Source organism: Toxorhynchites rutilus, chromosome 3 (assembly GCF_029784135.1).
Source record: "Toxorhynchites rutilus septentrionalis strain SRP chromosome 3, ASM2978413v1, whole genome shotgun sequence".
In the NCBI taxonomy this organism is placed as follows: Eukaryota; Metazoa; Arthropoda; class Insecta; order Diptera; family Culicidae; genus Toxorhynchites; species Toxorhynchites rutilus.
In genome coordinates, this window is record NC_073746.1 from 249840268 (window position 1) to 249861947 (window position 21680).

Genomic DNA, 21680 nt, shown 5'->3' on the forward strand with positions numbered 1-21680 from the left:
TGATGAAAAAAACTGTTAAATATTCCTTTCGAATACACCAAAAAACTCGTAGATAAGACCAAAGACAACTAAAGATAGTTGCAATGAACAAGGGATATCATACTAATGATGGAATTCGGAAATTGTCCAACGCCTTCGAAATCGAGTAGAGATTTCAACCAACATACATTCGCCATTTACAGAGATATAAAAACCATTATTCTGAAAACAGATAGCAAACCTTTTAACTCTCCTATGACACTATTACTTTATCTAAATAGAATGTTCCGAAAGCTTGTTTTTGACTTTCAAAAGAAGGAAGAAGAGATCTGCATGATGAAGCACGATTACGGATTTGAGTCACTGTATAACTATAAAGAGATTTCGTACTAACTTTCTTTCAAACTGAATTGGTATTAAGTAAACACTACTCCCTAAATAATGTATCAAAACATTAACTCAAAACTCTCATTCTTATAGATGTCTTACAAAGGGTAATTTTTTGGTGTTCGATCTTAAATTTACAGGAAAAATCATTTTGCAAAGAAAAATTAAAAAAAATTCCCGCCATATATATTTTGAGGATCATGTAGACAAGTTGTGTGTTGTGGGACATGTGGCACCGCCTTGTCCAAACCATATGATCGGTGTTAAGTCAGACCGGACCATGTGACATTTTTTTGATTTCGAGAAAAACGAGTTTGAAGTGTGGTGCTATAAGGGGTTTTCATTGAGCGTTCAGAACTATTTCGATAAGTTATTTCTGCTGTACGCGTGATTTTCCAAATCTGGTAAATGTGGAATGTAGTTTTTATTTTGCGACTTGGTCCGCTCTGACTCAACACCGACCGTATGTCGAACAGATTAAGCTCGTGTATTTTGGGCAATAAAATTGAAACATAGCGAAAGATCGGGAAAGTTCCACCATTAAAAAATCTTTCCGATAAATATCTAGTTGGCCTGATAATTCTTCGAATGACATTCTACCATTCCCCTTTAACAGCCCTCTAAATTCAAACGTGATTTTTCTAATTTCTAAAACTAATTTCTAATTTCAAAACGCAGTACCAAACCGATTTTCACAGCATGGATCAAAATGGAGCCAGCCTCGAATCCAATTCGCTTGGTTTGGCCAGTAGCGCTAAGCAGTTGGAGTTGGTGATCGATGTGTTCGACAATGGCACAATCCAAGTTGTTTCGGCCGACGAAAAAGAGTATTCCGACTTTATCTGTCCTCAACAGGCTTCCGTTGAGCAGATCTATGATGGTGATGAGGCTGATGTCCTGGAATTGGAAACTAGCGACATTGAGTCGGAGGGTGAACCGGAGCTGGTCGACTGCCGTCATCTCGATACCAGACGACGCGATGAAATCTTCCGGAACAGTGATTCTCATGGTGACGAGATGGTTACACTGGAAGCGAATATAGTATTCAAGTTACCGATGAAGAGGAGAAATCTTGATAGATTAATACGAATCGTAAGGGACTGTCAGGAATGTTTGATTTGAAATTGTAATAGCTGAAATAAAGAAGAACCGTTGCGAGTTTCAATGCGTTTATTGTTATATTATTTTAAACAAACTATGAAACAAGTTGAGAATTAATAACCGGTCTCAGAACACTGAAACATTGGTTTTATTCCAGTATTCGTGAAATTCTTTACGTAATTCAGAGAGCTATACTAAGCTGACGTGGCGTGTTCGTTCCATAACGACGAACAGATGAAGCTACACATCTGTTGGTGACAATTATCATCTAATAGTGACTTTGAGAATACAATGATAAATGGAAAGATTTCATCGGGTTACTTACATCGACTCTTAGCAAAACAAAACATCTTTTCGTGAGGTGATGTGTCTGAAGTTACTATCGGAATAAAACCCATTATCTCTTGTTTTTGTCATGTTAAGGGTCTACTACAATTAGAGTAGAACTGGTGGACCTTTGATCGATGAGTGCTGCAATCTCCGATTAGAAACGCAAATACGGTAAGGGGTGAAACGATCAAATTTGGACAACTTAAAATTGACGTATTTTAGAAAACTTGAACGCCCATTGTTCTATTAGTGTGTTCGTGTAGAATGATTCCTATATTTTTAATTTGACGTTTGCTCTTTCAGTTCCTAAAATAGAATCCTAGCAAGAAAAGCAACGCTTGAATTTTTGCTCGCGCAACGCGAAACAGGACAGGAGTTTTGCACTGCGATGGGAAATGTGGCAGATATCTACCATTCGATGTGAATTCATTGGAATTTTTACTTAGAATTACGTCCTTCAGTATGGGTGTCAAATCAGAAAACAGGTAACGTTTTTATGAAGCAAAGTTAACGTTAATAAGTATTTTCACTACGGACGAATTCTGAAGATTTGCATACCAATCGAATCGGAGATTCGTTTGATATGCTATACATTACAATTCTCTAATCCCTAAACGGTTTAAATAAAATTTTTGCGAAAGTGCGAATATGGAAGACTATCCAAAATTTTGGAATATGGACATACACTGCATTTATTTAGATACAACCTTACTGTGGCATGTGCTAGGGTTCGCTCTCACCTCAAGCGGAATATAGGAGCAAAAATGTTTATTGTTTGTGGTCTATGTGGCTATGGTAGTAATAGCAACTAGAGACTTGGAGCTTTTCAATAAACCCAAACGTATTGATTATATGTGATTTTCATGAAGAAAGATCGATTTGCATTTACTAGTTGCGTGAAAACACCCTAAATCGGACAAACCAAGATCATTTATCCTACTACATTTATATTTGCAAGGCATTCGAGTGTTTGATGATGCTTATACAAAGCCACTATGTTTAATCAAATCTTATGGTCTCAAAATAGTGTTCATAGTATCGATACTGAACCGATTTTGAAGCTTATGCGTGCGTCAATTGTTTACGTTTGATTGCGAAAATGCGTGCGTCAATTGTTTTTAGACATCAAATCATCAATTCTTCTTAGAGATAAAATTTACGTCCACCAATTCTGCACAAGCTCGTTACTGAATCTGTGATTTCTATATGGAGTAATTCCACCTTTAGGGAACAGAATTTATTCTCCAGATCTTATATATTCCCTTCGTAGAACCATGGAAACGAATTTCGTCCTTTTGAAAGTGCCGTGTCTTTATTATCTGCAGTACCAAGCAATACTGCGGCGTAGAAGTCGTCATGTACCTTAATGTTGCTTTCTTCAAATGTAAGAAATTTCACACGCGGAAAAATTCTATACCAATCTGTACTTTTTGATGAAAATCTGTACTCTGTACCGTACAGAATCTGTGCCAAAAATAACGAAAAAAAATTGTACCTTTCCAGATAAATCTGTACGTGTGGCAACACTGCTTATGGGTTCCATATTTCCTTGGTTTTCATTCTATAAGGTATAGAGTGTTTGTGTATGATTGAAACGCACATAATTGTATACGTTGTCAAAGATATATAATGGTGGTGGTGGGGCAAATATTGAGTTGGGGAAAAAGTTATCCATTATTTTCTCGATAATTGGCTTTAGTGATCAATATCTCGCGTAAAATTGATCATGCAAGTTCAAGTTAAGGCTCGTTGTAAAGGTGAAATTTCACACTAAAAAATCGTTTGTTGTTTTTTGTTTGCTCAATTCGGTTGGGAGTTACAGGGTGTTGACAATGGAGGTCAACAAAGAAATTTTCAAAATTCGGTGCATTTTACATTTTTTTTCTTTTATAAATGCGAAAATTCCCCTCCTTTTCCTGAAGAAAATATGTCACCCTTCTAAACTCGAGTCGACCGCGAGTAATCGGTTTTCTACATTATTAACATTAGAATTAAGGAAAAATGTATATATACTAGTAACAAAACAGTAGTTCCGCTTTTAAACGTATGTAACTGAGCCTGTAGAAATGAACGATTGAAATAAAAATAAATGCGAAAATGCAAGCTAGGCAGCTGAAATTGTGAATGGTGTTTATGGTATCGATACTGCAACAGTAGAATACATTTATTCTTCAAAATTCATAATTTTTTTTATTCTTTTAAACTTTTTCTTAAATTTTTATTTTGGTGCAATACACTAAATTAAGATCTCTACTGTTAACAAATGGACCATTTGAAGCATGCAATTGACCAGAAACGTTCAAAATTCGCCAACAGAAGAGGGTTTTTGTTCTAACGGGACAACGCAAGGCCAACCTTTCCCGAGAGCTTGATTGGGATGTTTCAATGCGTCCACCATATAGTCCGAACCTGGCACCAAGCGATTACCACCTTTTCCTCGCATTGCAAAATTTCCTTAGTGATAAGAAATTGGGTTGAAGAGAAGGTTGTAAAAATATATTGATAGAGTTTTTCGCCAAAAAGGACAAAGGCTTCTATGATAGGGACATTATGAAGCTACCTTTAGAATGGCAACAAATTTTACAACAAAACGGTGCATATTCAGATATTCGGACAATCTGACGCATATTTAAAATAGTTTTGAATTTCACCCAAAAATAATGGATTACTTTTTCCCCAACATAATATAAAATCGCATGTGGCAGCAATAAATATTCAAAAGAATAGATACATGCATTACATTACCAATGGGAACAAATTGATTGCGCTCAGCTCTTGTGCGTAACACTCAGGGCCTGAGGGAAAATTCAGTCATGAAAAAATATGGATGTTTGACCGCGCAGCACTCTCAGGGAAGTTCAACCTTTTTATTAATAAATGCGGAGTTCTCAGAGTTAGCTTTAAAAATTTAAAATGTGTTTAAAAATTCATGAAAATACAGAGCAAATTCCATACAAAACACAGAGCAGAATCCATAGCGACAAACATGTGACGATGACCGTTGTGCGATCTCCGATTCTTCCGTAGATAACAAAGTAACTCGAAAAGTTAGCCATGGTTTAGAAATCCTTCGTTTTCATTCACTGCCAGTTTGTTAAAATTCCAAATCGGGTAATATCAAGTAGGTGATTTTCTTTTCATTTGCAGGAAATTTGTGCAAAGAAAATTCTAACAAAAGTTTTCAGTACGAAATTTCAAGTTTTCTAATGGATCGTCACCATCCTCGCTCTCCCGGTCAATTACGTGACACGCGATCCACCCATCTCGAGGAGGATACTCAACTGATCATTGAAGTGTCAGGCGATGGCAGAATTGAGATCATTTCCGAGAGAAAACGTCTCCTATCGGACATAAATCAAAGTATGAATATAGAGCGAAATATAATTTATTCCACGCTGCATCCAGCTATGTATGATCATGTCTCCTATCGACGCGATCAGCATGAGTCAGATTCCGAGCTTAGTTTCACCACGGAGAGTCCCGCCTCGGAAGCTAGCGAATCGATGATATTGGTTACGGAGGAAGAGATGAACCTGGAAGATGAGCGTGATGGTGCGACATTTTCCGTACCAGTGATAGAGTTACCGGGTGAGCATGAGAACAATCAAACCATTTCGATTTTTGGAAAAGTTCAGGGTCGTGCCGTCGGAGCGGTGGTGGATCCAAGCACAACGGTTCTTATGCAGATGTCCTCCAGTGATGCGGTGGGATATCAGCTCATGGCGGAATGCTTGCGGGTGGTCAATGAAATGATGGAGAACGAGGAGAGTATGGTTGTCCTGGCTCCTCGCGAGGACGGTACCTTCAGTTCAAAACAAGCTATCACGGATCAGAAGGAAACAACTAAACATATGGTCGAGATGGCAGAGGATGTTCTAGAGAGAGTACAAGGTTACTCGAGGGAATCAATATTGATAAAACTTCAAACGACACTAGGGGAGATTTTGAACCAATCGGAGGATACGATCGTTGTTCATTCACAATCGAGAAAGCACCCGGCAGAGTCGGATGCTGGAACAGAAACGATTGTAGGATTTTATCGAGACGGCGATGAAACCGCACTCTTGGTACAGCCTGTAAATTCCATTGATCTAATTAACCAAAGCGTATCAAGCAGTAGCGAAGGTAAACGCGTTTCTTTGGATATTATAGAAGGTTTTCTGAAAGATTCACTGATTAGCCAGGAGAATATTATTGAGCAGACGTTATTGACCGATCCCCTTGTTACGGCGTTTCAATCAGGCGAGCGAATCGTTAGCGTGTTTAGCTTCCCAAATACGTCCTCTGGTGTGTTTATAACCGGTTCCAAAAATATCTCGGAAATGGTTGATGAAACGGCAATAACACAATCACTGATGGATCAGTTTCGGAAACTGGTTCGGAAATCTAGTGAGAAACTATTAGTGCAAACACATTCAGACGCGGAGCGAAGTAGCATCATAGAACAGATAAAACAAGAGCTTGAACGGTCTTTGGAAAGTAAAGATGCCGAGTGCTCTACAGAATTCAGCGTCCGGCAGAGCGACGACAAAGTTATTGGAGTGCTGCAATACAGTGAAGGTTCCATCGTGATCCAAACCGCAAGCAAAAACTGGATCAAACCCAAGTTCCACGCAAGCCCTATCGATCTTATATCAAATCTTCGAATGGTTATCTGTCAATTTCATTTAAACAATGCTTTAGGCGATGAAGATCTGAAATGCCTAGCAACAACAATTGCCCAAGTGTTTCACAGCAGACAGATAGAGCTATCTGAAGAATTTCTAGGCAAACCGGTGCTCGAAAAGCTTCGTTTTATAACACAGCAACTAGTGAAACCATCCGAGGATGAAGATCATCTCATCATAATCAACCAAATTCGAGAAACTCTTGAAGATATCGCTAGATGTGACATGACAGGAATCCGTGCGAAAGATTATAGGCCATGGGATGTTCTAAAAACATTTTTTGAAGGATTGATTTTTGATGAAGATATCGAATCCGATAGCGAATCTGTAATATACGCTTTGCGTGATGGTCTTCTTGAAATACTTATAAAGCACCAAATGTCCCCTTCGCATGCTTTAGAGGATTTCGTTGAATTACTCAAAATTATTCCCACTAGTGAAGGAAACATTCGCCTGATCACCTCTGAAAGTAGCTGTTCCGGAGATCCAACGTTAACGCGCTCGTCTCAAAGTAAATCACAAATCGCAGAGCAGGGAGCCACTCCGGTGGAAGTCATCCAGGAAGTACACGATCTCTCACGAAAAGATGAGCCCGCTGAAAACCGCACTGTTTCTTTCATCACCTTATTCCAAGCATTTTTACTAACCCTCCTCAGATTCATCGGTAGTTGGGCTTCCAAGCTGATGCCATTTCTTGACAGGGGGCCTGAGGAGACTGTCCAACCCGAGCGATCGCGCTCGCGATCGCTGAGTAAGAAACCATCCGTATCGTTTCATTTGCTGCCGGAAGACAAGACACCATCGAATATTTCCACCCAAATGAACGCGGAGCGACGAAATCTGAACGATGTCATCGATGAGTTTCGTAAGCATTTGGAAAGTACGTTGGGTATCGCAATTCCAAAGGCAGATGTCCCGAATTACTCATTCGTCGAGTCTGAGCTATCCGAGGATTTAACCGGGAACAAGACTAGGATGTTAGTTTTCTTGGTAAAACTATTGAAAGAATCTGGCAAGTTCAGAAAGGTAAACTATTCTGACAACGCAGTTCATTTCGAACTGGAATCGGTTTTGGGTGATTACGTGTGGAACGAAAACGATGGATATGCTACGCTGAGTGGAAATATCTGCGACCGAGAAGAAAGTCGTGGTTTCTTCTTCAACATAAGAATGGTTGACTTGGAGGCAATTTCGGATATCGAGTCCGAAATCGAGTGCATCAAAGAGGTGCGAAAGTTGTCGGATGATGATGATCGTATCGTGACTGAGTTGGTTCCGGAGATTGTGGACTCCATCGTGGCGGAAATCGGAAGCGATATGGAGGATGAGATGAAGAGGTGTGATGACGGCGTAGCAATGAGGCTACAAGAAAGCTTCAGTAGATACTTTGAGTTGGTTCGAAATTGCATACAGGAGTCCATCGAACCGATAATGGAGGTGCTGACAGTCGTTGTGGAAAAGATGACTACTGTTGGGATGGAAAAGTTTCACGAAATCCCATCCAGTTTGATTCCGACAAGCAGCCCTGTTGATGGTGACTATGCTGTCGAACTACGGGAGGACAGTTGCGAAGTTCTGGAAAATAAAATAGCAGAAGGTAGGCGTATTATATAGTGAACATGTATTATCATTTTTCGAACATTGTTTTTCTTCTAGAAGTTGAATATTGTAGCAAGGCCATTCAATGCAGATCGGACTTCGAAGACTTCCATAGTTCGGAAATTGAAAGGAGTAGTTTGGTAAGATTAACAGTTTTGTATTTGTAAACTCGATCAATTTGTGGTCATTTATTTTCTTATCGTCACACACATGATTTCACTCCCATTCAAGCTGTGCATGTTATGCCTAAAGTTAATGGGCTCACACAAACTATTGCATTTTGCCGCTGAGACGGATAGTAAAGGAAACTCGTGTCTTCTTACGGAAGACACTCTTATGGAGAGCGTTTCTTCCAACCAGTCACAGTGATATCGTGATCCACCATGATAGTTGTTTACATTTTCCAGAGTAAAACTTTCACTCGTAATATTGGGCAAAAATAGGTCCATTATTTTTGCGTGAAATTCAAAACCTTATTTGAGATGTTTATGATTGTCCGATTTGGGTTAAATATGCACCGTTTCTTTGTATAATTTGTTACCATTGGAAATGTTGCTTCATAATGCCTCTCTCGTAGAAGTATTGATCCTTATTGACGAATAATTCTAGTTATCTTCTCTTGATCCCAAATTCTTATCACTCAGGAAATTTTGCATCGCGAGAAAAAGATTAACATCGTGTGGTGCCAGGCCCGAATTATATGATGAATGCAGTAAAGTTTCCCAACCAAGCTCTCGGAGTTTCTGATGAGTCGCTACAGACATGTGTGGCCTTGCGTTGTCCTGATGGACACCTCTTCTGTTGGCCAATTCTGGCCGTTTCTGGTGAACGAAGATGAATTGGGCCGGCGGCTTCACTCGATTATCCCTAAGGTTAGCCTCAAACTATGGTTCAAACGTCTGGACTTGAGTCGGGACTTTTTTCACACCTTCTCTCGACTCATGTCCAATCACTGTTCGTTAGACGCGCTACTCTTCCGTTTTAATCTTGCGATAGCAATGCCTGTGCTTGTGACCAAGGTTACCACGACATCGAACACGTTGTTTGGTCGTGCGAGGTGTATCTTGTTGCCAGATCGAATTTAGAAAACTCTCTTCGGGCCAAAGGAAGGCAACCCAATATGCCGGAGATGTGTTGGCTAGGTTAGACCTTGATTACATGTCCCAAATATATGTCTTCCTAAAAGGTATCGATCTTCGTGTGTGATTGTCCTTATATCCCTATATTCTTCTTTCCCTTTTCCTTCGCGAGAAATCAAATATCTTCTTACTAACAATAGAATAAGGTGAAATGTAAATACATATGAGATATAAGATAGGCTTAAGAATTGAGTGTGATTAATGTGAGTGTGAACATTGTTAACATATCCTTATATCCCTTCCTTTTCCTGAAGAAAATATGTCACCCTTCTAAACTCGAGTAGAGTTTCTACATCATTAACATTAGAATTAAGCCTGTAAAAATAAACGATTAAAAAAATATCCCACCGAATATATAGTAGAACCCTGGCCGTTAGTTCTGGTTTAGCCACCGTTTGAGCGGCTTCGACAGCTTTGACCACGATCGTTTTCGCAAAATATTGTCGTATGCGACCCATTCATCATCCCCAGTCACCACTCGTTTAATTAAAGGGTCGATTTTATTTCGTATGGCCAATACTTCGCAGATGGAAACTCGATCCATCGTTTTTTTTTTGGTGTTAATTGGTGTTGCATCCAAACATCGAGCTTTTTTGTGAATTCAGCTTTGCACAAATGATCTAAAACTGTTTTATAATCGATCTTTCACTACTGAGCGATGCTTCGACTTATATCATGGCAATAGTAATGGATGTATTGGAAAAATTTCATCGTCGAATTTAGAGAACCGAACATGTTCATTTTGTTTATTGGCCCAAAAAAAAGTCACAGGAGGGTTGTGTCCGAGACACGACCGCATACTTGACGTAGGATTCCATTAGGCTATCTGTTGATTTTGGATATGTTTGAAGAATTACATCGTTAAACTTTCTGATAATGATTTGGTTTTAATGTATCTGTTAAGGAATACATTTCGGTAGGAACAAAAGTTTCCCCTACTTTCATATAGTTGCAATGCCGATTTCCTCCAGGCCGCTTGGTTTTGATGTCTCTTATAGAGAACCGCCGCATTTGTCGTCAATTTCGACCAATCAGAATTGGGTATTTCTGTTTGGATAGGGGTTGAGATTTTTCAATTGTTCGATACACCCATACCTCGCCTTACGGCTTAGATACGTTCCACGAAATTTGGCCGCACAACGAAAAGCCGTATAATGAAATCAATTTTTATAATACAAATTCATACAAATTCAATCGGATCGGTTCCAAATTTGTTAAATATGTAACATGATTTATAATTCAAAATGCATTTTTGTCATTTAAATCAAAATCACATACATGAAAAGTACATACATTTGTACAAAAAAAAGTAGAAGGGTCTGAGCCTAGGGGCACGGACGGAAGTTTGACGTAGGACTGTGATTGTTCAGAACACTTGATTATTCTAAATGCAATTCTTTTCATTGTTCAGAAATCTGTTAGTTTAACTCTTCTGAAACTCTAAATAGTAGCCCTGAATAGGGCCGTCTGTTGTATGTACTCATAACCTTCAAACGGTTTCGGTGACGAACAAAGAAAGACAATAAGCTTCTGGCAAAAAGTTCAACTGTCTCAACTGAAGTATATGTGAATCGGTAAACAAAAACAAATATCGTCATTGATTACATTGAATATGAAATTTATGGGGAAGAAACGAAAACAACAAGTTGAAAATACTCACTATTTCGTGATGTTTTGAGGTAAAATACACATGAAATCATGAAGCTGCTTTATTTTCAATGGAAAGCTATGGTATTGTGATTTCTTTCCATTGTCTTATTCTTATTTCTAGTCTTATTCTAAGGCATCGAGAGCAGTAGCTTTTTCGGTGAAATAATGTTCGCTTGCTGACTATCACAGTCAAGTCGTATAGGTTCTACTGCTCAATCTGTCATAGAAGGAATTAGGTCATTGAGAATTATGAATATGAGTCATGAAAAATAATAATATTTCATTTCGTTTCCTTTTTGTGATGCGATGTAGGGGAAGTGGGGGCAAAGTGGTCACCCTAAGGAATATACCCATTTCCAGCGTCCACATACCGCTTCAATTCCCGTTTCTCGAAGAATATTATAGTTCAACTCATTGTTCTTCAAGATAGCAAACGGCTTTTACTATAAAAAATCAATATAGTACACTTTTCATCATTAGAAAAAATGGTGAAAAATCACACTATTTTTTTGCTTGGAGGTAAAGTGGTCACCCGCACATATCAAGCTAAATGGGATACATTTATGCGTTTTTTTCATCCAAATTTGTTCAAATCATATTTGAGATAGTAGGTACATGTATATAATAAGCTTGGCCTATTCACCTAGAGTCTCAATTTAAATTTACTCTTGCATACAAAAACGTAGTAAGAAACACATAACGTTCCGCATAATGAGGTTTGGTTTAGTTGGAGTGGCATATTTATGCAGGGTCAAAGCCGTAAAAGGATCTTCTTCAAGAGCAGAATGTGATCAGGTATATCAGTTTTAGTAAACATAACATTGTAAGTTGTTATTCACCTATGACCACTTAGCCCCCAAACATCAAAATTATTTCTATGCTAAATAATTGCTGAGATTAAACAAAATATCTGTTCACCTCTCCTAGAATATGTTAAGAGTCGTCCAAACTGATGATTTGTCGAACATATCAGTTTGAATAAACTAAATTTCTTATTATTCCTTAGATACCATGCGCACAGAACTACGGCCGAATGGCTATCGAGAGGGACATTTCTGTTTTTATTTGTATTTTGACATGCGACAACTCTACTGAAGTACAGGGTGACTCAAATGTCATTAAATTCTTCAAACATAAGGTGACTACCAATACGGCATCTATAGTCAATAGTTATACTACCAAACAAGCAGGTGACGACTTTGCCCCCCATGACCAATTTGCCCCCACTACCCCTAAACTACAGAACGGACGATTCATACATCTATTACTCTCGATGCAACTTAGTCTATTTTATCAATGCATCCTTCATTGTACAGAATGCTTTTACTGAGCGACTGGAGTAATGGACACAAAAACAACATCTTCAAATAAACTCTCAACGTCAACACATCAAGCTGGTCGGAGGGTGAATGAAAAAAAACAGAGCATCTTCCTTCTGTCGCACACGAGCACACGAGCTTTGGCGGCTTTGGCGGTCTTTTTAGGAAAAGTTCAAACAACATTTAAGTCTAGCTTAAAATTCAGCTCCAAAACTGATAATAGTTTTAGGATGCGTTGCTCATATCGTGAGCAACACTATTCAGGCGACAGTGGATCAACTTCCCGTAGATTTTGAAAGCATCATTGACAAGATTCATAGTCACCATTTTTAACTATTCCGGGCTACACAAGACGAGGTGGTTAGATCTGATTCCTGCAATCGCAATCGTTAGACCTCTGACCTTTTGGTCACTTTAACAGAGTGAGACATCGTAATTTTTAGATCATTTTTGAAATGCTGTTACTTCGTGAAAAATCAACACATGAAGATGATATATACGTCATTGAAAAGCCTTAATTTTCATTCCGTTTTTTATTAGCTCCTGTAGACTAGCACAAAAATTCACATAACACATAACCTCTTCAATCAGCCTTCATTTGATTGCTAGAACATTCCTATTGGTCGTTTTACTACAGATATTTATTTTGATTGAATGAAGAATTCCGCTTTCGTTTTTAATGATAAAATTTTTAATGCATAATGATGGTATCGTAAATCGAAAGGCAGTTCTAAAACTCCAATATATTTTCCGATACAAACCGGGATCTGACTACAAACGCAATTGTAATTTGTTTTCCTTCCTTTATTAAAGAGATTTAGAATTTCCTTGCTAGAAGTTGGCGTGAAAGATTATGACATATTTCAACAAACAGTGATACAAAACATATCGCGTTAAAAACTACTGTCGTGAATGTCTTTTGAATGAGTTGGTGGGTTGTTTTTTTTCTAACGATAACGATTGTAACGATCGTTTTTCTGAATGGTCGTTTGATGGACGACTCTCTTTTCCTTACGCTTGCGTTTTTCAACTATCCGCCTTTCACATTTACCTGTATTATACATGTTTTGAGCACTGTTTTCTGTCCAACCCAAAAAAGAAAAAAATTAAGAAAGATGGCCTTGTTTCTATAAATTCTTCTTGAATGGCGTTAACGTTCCCTGTGAATTGCCTCAACGTATGCATTAACTAGCGTCATTTATTAATGCTTAGTTGAGATTTCTTAAGCAAAATAACACGCCTTGAATGTATTCCGCGTAAGCACAGTGCAAGTCGAAGGAAATTTTTTTGACGAAAAATACCCCGGCCAGAATGGGAATCGAACACGAACACACGGCATGATAATGTGGGACGCTAACCACTCGGCCACGAGTGCATAAATTACTATAAATTACCTGCTGTTAATCTCTGTTGATGTACACAGTAGTAGAATTACAAAAAAAAATCTTTTGCTTCTCTTACAGCAAAAATCGGACATGCTTTCTTTGATTTTGAACGATTTGGATGAGATCAAACGACAACTGAAAGTGATGGCTGGCATGCACCAACCGACTCTGCGATCATCCGGCACTGGGACCGAGGAGCATTACGATGAGAAAGATTTGTCCTCTGCTAACTTGATTCCCTCAAGTGCACCGGCGCCGGAGGCCTTCGAGAGCATTGTTACGTTGACTAATTTAGAAGAGGAACAGAAGATGCTGTCGCGAGAATCTGACGGAAGAGACGAGATAGAACAATTCATCTCCGTCGAAGACTGTCGTGATATTTTCGGAACTGAGCAAATTGAGACTAAACGATTGCATGAGTCAATACTTGAGTATTTCAATCAGGATTCTCCTGACCTGAGTGTGTCGATTGAGATATATGATGAACCATGTAGTCTTCCGCTTGTGTCGGTTTCTAGCGTTGACGTTTCAGACGCAGATAGGCCGAACATAGCCATATCAGAGGAACCAGACATTGGAAGTATTCCTTGTGTACAAGATCAGGAAATCATCCAGCATGATGTAGTTTCTATACATGAATTTGCGACTCGGGAATCCTTTGAAAATTCAGACGAGATTGAAAACTCAACTCGACAAGAGGATGAAGTTCCTCATAATTCCCAAGAGAACAACATACCAATGGAGCAACAGCAGAGATTGGAGGATTCGCGCAGCTCAAATGTGGAAATTGAAATGGTCCCTGATGTTCAAAAGCTTCCAGAACCACCAATTTCAGAACATATAAACAATGAGCAGGACTTTTCAAACATATCGAGTGATACTGGTCTAAAAGAAATTCGTTCGTCTGAAGTTTCCGGAGAGTTAATAAATTTGTCAGACGGCACACTCGACGTGAAGAAAACCGATTCAGATCAATCAAGAGATACAGATCCAGGAGATATTCAACTGATTGAAATTTCAGAAATATTGACAAATGACCAGAATGTATTATCAGAGAAACAACAAGACCAAACACTGGACTTGAAGGAAATGGATTCCGAAGAGACTGTCGTGGAAAAACAATCTCTTGAGAAAGGCCCTTCGCCACCTAGCGATTCAATTGTTGTTCAAAACAAACAACGAGAACCGCTTCAACAGCGGAACCTGAAGAACTCGTCCATATCAGAGGGGAAAGCTTCAATTCCCCAGAAATCACGTCGGTTATGTCAGCTAGCGCTAAGTTACCAATGTCAATATGCTGACGCAACAAACGAAAAGTTTTCTTGTCCCGTGGAGATCTACTCATGTCATCAGGTTGGACCGGACCAGCTCATTATCCACTGGAAGGTTGCTCCCCAATTTCTCGATCGAATCGATGGATATGAGGTTGGTGTTCATCTGTCTAAAGCACCCTTTTTAACCCGGTTTCGAATTTCAGATATATGTAGACGGAGAACTGCGTTCCTCTTGCTTTTCTCGAATGCGACGGACGGCGTTGATAGAAGGAATCAACATTGCGAAGGAACATCGGATAGCTGTCTACTCCAATCCCGATCCTTCTGTTAACGAGCGCGTTCAGTGGGCACCAGGGATTTTCTTCTATCATCTGTGAGCGAAACACAAAACAAACACAATCCTTTGGAATTAAATTATTCGACCATTGTCTTTTATTTTTTTTATTTACTGTCATGGGGTGTATTTACAATTAGTCGTAATCTCTCTTCCAGCTGTGGTGGTGAGGCAAGCATCTGTAGACCACCACCGCACACAGCTGAGTTGTGAGTGTTTTGGAACAGATCATTCTGGAGATTATCATGACCTCAGAATAACAAGGTATACTTTCGCTATACAGCGCTGGACAAAATAAAGTACGCACCCACTATCTTAATGTTGAACTCGCTGTATCTTTTCTAATACAAGGTATAAGAACTCGATAAATTGGGATAAATTGTAGCATTCTTGATATACTAACGATTGGTGTAATAATTTTGTCAATGAATTGCATATGTTATTCACACTTAAGCATAATTTTATTTGAACTCTATTTTCGCTTGGTCAAAATAAAGTACGCATACTCAATAACATAATCAGATTACTATTTCTCAGCTCAGAAATTTTTTTTTAATAGTGCCCTACCCCTTATAAGTTTAAAAAGATTCCTATCCCTGCAATGAAACGTCAAAACAACGCATTCCCTTAATTGTTGTTTAATTGTTTTATCATTATTAGTGCGCGGTTCAATTTGATAAGATGGGATAGTTAAAATCGTCAGGAAGCTCTTTCTTATAGAGAAATTGAACCTCATAGAATAGTCCAAATTTCTTATTTGATACCCTATATAATATTTTCCATAGAGTGGGTGATTTGGTTTGGGGTTAATTTTTACTTCCTTACCCAGTCAGGCCCTTCGAACTCTTCATTCGCAAACAACGAGCACGAGTTTGGACAAAACCTGGCGAGAATCTTGCCGACTAAAATATCCAAAAGACGGTCAAGCACGATGGTGGCAGTATCATGGTGTGGGTTCATCTGCAATATGGTTTGCAAAATCGTTCCTGCTCCGAAAGAAACACGTAAGGATTACCATCATGTTGATTGGAATCGCTTTCCAAAACTTGTGGATGCTTCCATCGGAGAAAACCCGGTAATAGTATCTGCTGAATATATCGAGACCGAGAACTAAACCACCTTCAATTTGCGATCATGGAGGCAGATGCAACATGTGTTAGGAGAACGTTGATAAAAGGTAAGCACATTGCTATTGATTCCCAAACTAAATATTTAATACGATTAAAAAAATTTATTAGACGCCAGTTCCAAAGGTCTGGAGAGTTAGGGGAAAAAAAGCAAGTCAAAATTTTGTCCAGGGAAATTGCGAAACGAATAAAAGCTTTCAAAAACCAAAATTTTTCCAGAACCGTTGAAAGACTTGGCAGCCATTCAAAACCCTTTTGGAAAATGGCTAAAGTTTTAAAATCCAAGCCAAAGCAAATACTACCTCTCAAAGCTGATAATAATTGCTCATAACACATTTTGAAAAAGCAAACGCCATTGGGGAGCATTTCGTCTGCTCACATAACTTAGAAAATAATATACAGAGTTCAAAGTCACAAATGGTTGCGAGTTGTGTGCAAAATCTCGAGGGAAAATTCTTTACAGTACCCCAAGATAAGAAGGTAACCTCTGAAAAAATTATTTCAGAAATCGACTAGGAATATGAAAGCCCCCGGGTTTGATGAAATATTTAAAATTGTGCTGAAACAGATGAGTAATAAAGTTTACTCGCTCCTGTCTGCCATATTTAATCGTTGTTTGGAGCTACATTACTTCCCTTCGATTTGGAAAACAGCGAAAATAATCCCAATTCTCAAACCCGGGAAGGATCCAAAAACAACATCAAGCTACAGCTTTGAGCAAAACCTTCGAGCGTCTTCTGTTGGATAGATCGACGGACTATCTGGACGGAAACAGTACCTCATTGCCTGAGCAGTTTGGCTTTAGAAAGGGACACTCTACTACACATCAACTGGTGAGGGTGTTGAACATCATGGCATCATAAACAAATCTGTATCAAAGTCAACTTCAATGGCAATACTTGATGTCGAAAAAGCGTTCGATAACGTGTGGCATGATAAACTCTGCCAATTCAACATCCCTCCTTACATAATCCAAACAATTAAATCTTATTTACAAAACAGGACTTTCAAGGTGTCCCTGGGGCATGTGCAATCAAACATCTTTCGGATTCCTGCAGGCGTTCCGCAAGGTAGTCTGCTTGGTCCAATATTGTACAATATCTACACTTCTGACATTCCTCCCTTACCTGAAGGATGTAATCTGTCACTTTTTGCAGATGATACGGCAATCATGGTGAAGGGAAGGGTGCCAAGAGAACTTAAAAACAAACTCCAGCGATGTCTTGATCTATAAAAATGGATTTCTGTCTTGAAAATATATAAAAATGGATTCCTGTCTGTCTATCTGTCTGATTCTTATGGACAAAACGCACATTTTTATCGTCTTATATCTATATAAATAAAAATGGATCGCCGAATGTGTTGATAAGAGTAAAACTCGAGGAAGGAATTGTTCAATTCTGGACTGTCTTCTTTCTATCATATTTTCAGTATCAAACATTTATTCCATGTAGCTGAGAAACCTGTTTTTTTTTGCAAGTGGATGAAAAATCTTGCACGAGAATTGTGTCTGAAAATAATCTGATATTATAATATCGAGTTTAGGTAGAAGTACTAAAATTTTGTAGTAAAAAATAATTTTAAAGGGTAGATTAGAAGATCAGTCAATGAACAGTTCTGCGATTGGACCCATGAACGTGCACTTAGTAAGAAAACGTGGATGTGATAACGAAATATAAATTTTGGGCGAGACGAAGTTTGCCGGGTCAGCTAGTAGTCTTATAAAATACATGGAGGAATGGAAATTGAAAATAAACTCAGCAAAGACTCAAGCGGTGATGTTTCTGCATAGACAGTCCGCCAAACTGATTCCACCTGATGACTGTACATCAACGGTTCTGGGCACCCAAATTGGTTGGTATCGCGATGTAAAGTACTGATTCGAAGCTTCTATTCCGATCACATTTTGATCCAATTAAATCAAAATGTGGAACTCTGTTTAAATGCTTATACCCATTAATCAATCGAAGATCAAAACTCTCTAGACCAAATAAGTTGGCAGTGTTTAAACAAATAACTGAACCGGTAAATACATATGCATCACCAGTTTGGGAATCATTTGCAATGATGCATAAAAACAAGCTTAGAGTAGTTCAGAATAAAGTGCTTAGAATGATCACCAATGCTCCTTTTTACGCGAGAAACAACCAAATGCACGAAATGCTGAACCAACAATCATTCAATGTAACTATCATAAATACAAAAGACAAATTCGTTAAAAAATTTTTTGCATCTGATTACCCCCTTATTAGGGATCTTTATGTATAAATTGTAAATATTTTAGGTTAGGTTAGGTTAGGATAGATTAGTTTAGTTTTAATCTTATCAAAAAACCCATGAATCACCAAATCCCTATTCACAGGGTTCAAATTCACATAGCCTTAGGAATCACACACAACTTTATTCAAAACAAAAGAAGCAAAGTTGAAAATTTATTATAAATGTATCACTTGAGAGAAAAATTTGTTCACTCAAACTGAAAATCATGTAAATAAAGATAAATTTTTGACTTGACTTGATCATGATGTGGGGATGATTTGCTTGGTCGGGTATCGGTGATCATAAGATAATCGATGACATAATGACGGCAGACTATTACATCAGCATTTTGAAAACGGAATCTTAAAGAGTCGGCGCGTTGCTTAGTTGGCTTAGAGAAGCAGTTATTTTTCGACAAGACAACGATCCTTAGCACAACGCCCACAAAACCACAGCGTACTTCCGTGTTTAACGTATTAAGCTATTGGAATGATCATCATAAAGCCGGGACTTAAAACCAATAGAACACTTGTAGTCCATTTTGGATCAAAATTTCGACAAACTGTTTGAAGCTTTGAATAATTTCAACCTCGCTGATAGTATGCCTCGACGCCTGCAATCCGCGATTGAAGCTAAAGGCGTCCAAACTTAATACTAATGTAGAGAAGAATCAGTTTGAATGTTGAATTACTGTAATTATTTTGTCCACCAGAAAAATAAAAATTTCCCAAGAAATGCTCTTTTTAAGTTTATGTATCGTTCTCATGTCGCTGTATCAAACATATATTAATATCCATATGGCTTAGATTCTACCAAAATCAAGAAAGTTTGAAAATATCACAGGTGCATGCTTTATTTTGTCCAGTACTGTATTGTAACTTTGTTTATAAAGCTGATGAAGCTGTTCGGGGCAAACATTTCTATTTCGGATAAAGAGGTTGAATTTCACGGAGGCTTTGAGGTATTGTATGTATGGGCAGATGAAGTGAAAGAGAGCGTGAATAACTTAATGGCGAGGTCATGATCTGCAAAATGATCTCCTCGTTTTCCTCGAGGTGGAGAGTTAGTATGCCAAATCTTATCGCTAAAGGTATCAATGCATTATTCGTGGGATTCGTTTTGTTTTGATTTTTTTTTCTTTCGAGAAACTGGAACATCTAAGGATAGGATAGAGTAGGAAGATCACCTTGAGCTAGCATCTTATGTGTACAAATTGTGTTACGGATAGAGGAGCGGGTTTTCATTATCGACGTATTTTAACGCACGGTTCACAACTGCCAGGCCTTAGAAAGGTAGGATGGCATTCGGGACACTTGCTGTTTTCACCGTACCAGGCCGGACTGACGTCGTCACTCCTCGCATACGCTGGAATTTTAATCTGGAAGGAGTTCACCGCCCCATCGTACTCATACGTCCCGCGCGGACTGACCTCACTTTCCAGCGGGAAGGTGAAATTGGGGATGGCGAGCTTTTTGCGTAGCTCAAGATAATTGTGTTCCGGTAGTTGAATCGTTCGTTTGTTAGATTCAGCGATCGTATTCCCGGTGGCATTATTTTCACCGGGGTTTCCCGTTTCCGACGAAATTGAGCGGGCGGTTTGATTGTGTTCGCGGTTCGACTCGTATGATGGATCCAAGGAGGCTGGGTTGAGCTGGGTGAGAAGTTTTTCCTCATCCGTGAGGGGTGCGTCAAGAGGCGGGTCCAGACCGAAAGAAGGAATAGACCATTTCCATTGGTAGTAAATTGGTGGACCCTTGGTGGTCGAATCATCGTAGTAAACATAATCCTTGTGCGGAGGAAGCAGCTCACCGGACGGTTTTGGGACACTGAAGGGTCGGGGCACGGTATCCTGGCGAACCTCGATCGCGGCTTCGTTGTGCACAAGCTTGTCGATGCCACTTGTAATGGGTCCAGCCGAAGGTTCGTTTGTGATAGGTTGTCGTGTAAAGACAGGTTGACTCACGAACTGGGTTTTAATTTTATCGAAGTTGGCCACATTCGGGAAGGGAGGCAATAGGTCACGTGAAGGAATTGGTACGTTTACTTGTTCCACCGGTGGCCGTTGGAATGCAAAACGATTTTCGAACAAACCGGCTGTCGCCGCCGGGGCGTTGAATACAATGGTCGTTGGAGGGCGATTTGATTCACGTGGGTCCGCAAATGCCTTCGGTGCATCGGTGCCAACTGTGCTACTTGCCGCCGTTTTGGTCACTGTCCTGGGGGTAGTAGTGGTGGTAGTAGAAGTGGTGCTTCGTAAAGAGAAAGAAAATGGAGTCTGCTGAGTGAATTTAGCCGTGTTTATCTTTGGTGGTTGATTTTCTGAGATAACTACAGTAATTGGTCTGGGCGTGGTACTGAAAGAAGTAATAAAAGTGGGCTTCCGAGGTGTCGTTGTGAATCTGGTTGTAGGTCGTGTTGTTGTGGGGGATGCAAAGCTGCTGGAAAATTGGATTGTACCCGGTCTGGGCGATCTGGGCGTAGTGTTTGTGCCAACTGTTGATGTTGTGGTTGGAATCGTATTCCTTATGCTTTCATTCCGTCCAAAGAAATTAGAAAAATCGTAGTCCTTCCTGTTACCCTTCTTGTTGAAGTTCAAAATTGACTCAAATGGTTTGAAACCTGCGCCCAATGTTTCCTTGCTTGTACTTGTGTTCGCCCTCCTTGTCACTTCTTCTGTACGGAAAGGTGGCTCATATCGAATCGATGGGACCTTCGCGTTGGCTCGATTCCCATTGAATGCCTCCCCGTTCGACACAACCACTTTACTAGTTCGATTTTCGCTGGAGGCGAACCGTACCGTATTACGACTTTCATCTTTCGTTTCATCTTCATTCGCATCTCGTCGCTCGTTGATTTTGTTACTCTGTAACTCCTCCTCTTCTGTGTTCAGTGTAATTGTAGTACTGTCCAAGGCTGTCGATCCTGGGCTCTCACTCTCGGTTGGTTTTTCGGTGTTTTCATCCGCATAGCGTGTACCCCAGTGGATTGGAAGCCCATGATTGCTGGCACTTTCTTCGAAGATTTCAACAGTTGTTGACTTTGCCTTAGTTGGCGGAACCTTCCCGGGTGTCTTTCTGTCGAATATAATCGCATTCTGGGGTGCCGGAAAGTTCGTCTGAAAGACACAATC

The 21680-nt window shown here is 39.3% G+C and overlaps 2 protein-coding genes across 3 annotated transcripts in view; one reads left to right on the forward strand and one right to left on the reverse strand.

The window, feature by feature from the left end:
• Nucleotides 1–4861: 4861 nt before the first annotated feature.
• LOC129780155 (uncharacterized) lies at nucleotides 4862–15260 on the forward strand. 2 transcript variants are annotated; one of them, XM_055788136.1, is made up of 5 exons: nucleotides 4862–4918; nucleotides 4983–8061; nucleotides 8121–8203; nucleotides 13635–14981; nucleotides 15034–15260. In XM_055788136.1, the coding sequence occupies exons 2-5, from the start codon at nucleotides 5004–5006 to the stop codon at nucleotides 15205–15207; spliced, it is 4662 nt and encodes a 1553-aa protein (XP_055644111.1). In that variant the 5' UTR covers nucleotides 4862–4918; nucleotides 4983–5003; the 3' UTR covers nucleotides 15208–15260. The 2 variants fall into 2 exon arrangements, with proteins under 2 accessions (XP_055644111.1, XP_055644112.1); XM_055788137.1 differs by having other exon boundaries at nucleotides 4882–4918; nucleotides 4976–8061.
• The window catches only part of LOC129780157 (mucin-2), a 163111-nt gene continuing 156663 nt past the window's right edge, over nucleotides 15233–21680 (reverse strand). The window contains exon 6 of the mRNA XM_055788139.1: nucleotides 15233–21665. Within this exon, the coding sequence (XP_055644114.1) occupies nucleotides 19794–21665 (1872 nt within the window). The 3' untranslated portion in view covers nucleotides 15233–19793. The remainder of the gene's footprint in view (nucleotides 21666–21680) is intronic.

Bases quoted from the DNA above. Each gene is read 5' to 3' on its own strand.
- LOC129780155 (XM_055788136.1), top strand. From the start codon at position 5,004: ATGGATCGTCACCATCCTCGCTCTCCCGGTCAATTACGTGACACGCGA. The intron at 8,062-8,120 runs GTAGGCGTATTA...TTTTTCTTCTAG, and splicing joins GGAAAATAAAATAGCAGAAG to AAGTTGAATATTGTAGCAAG. The intron at 8,204-13,634 runs GTAAGATTAACA...CTTCTCTTACAG, and splicing joins AAATTGAAAGGAGTAGTTTG to CAAAAATCGGACATGCTTTC.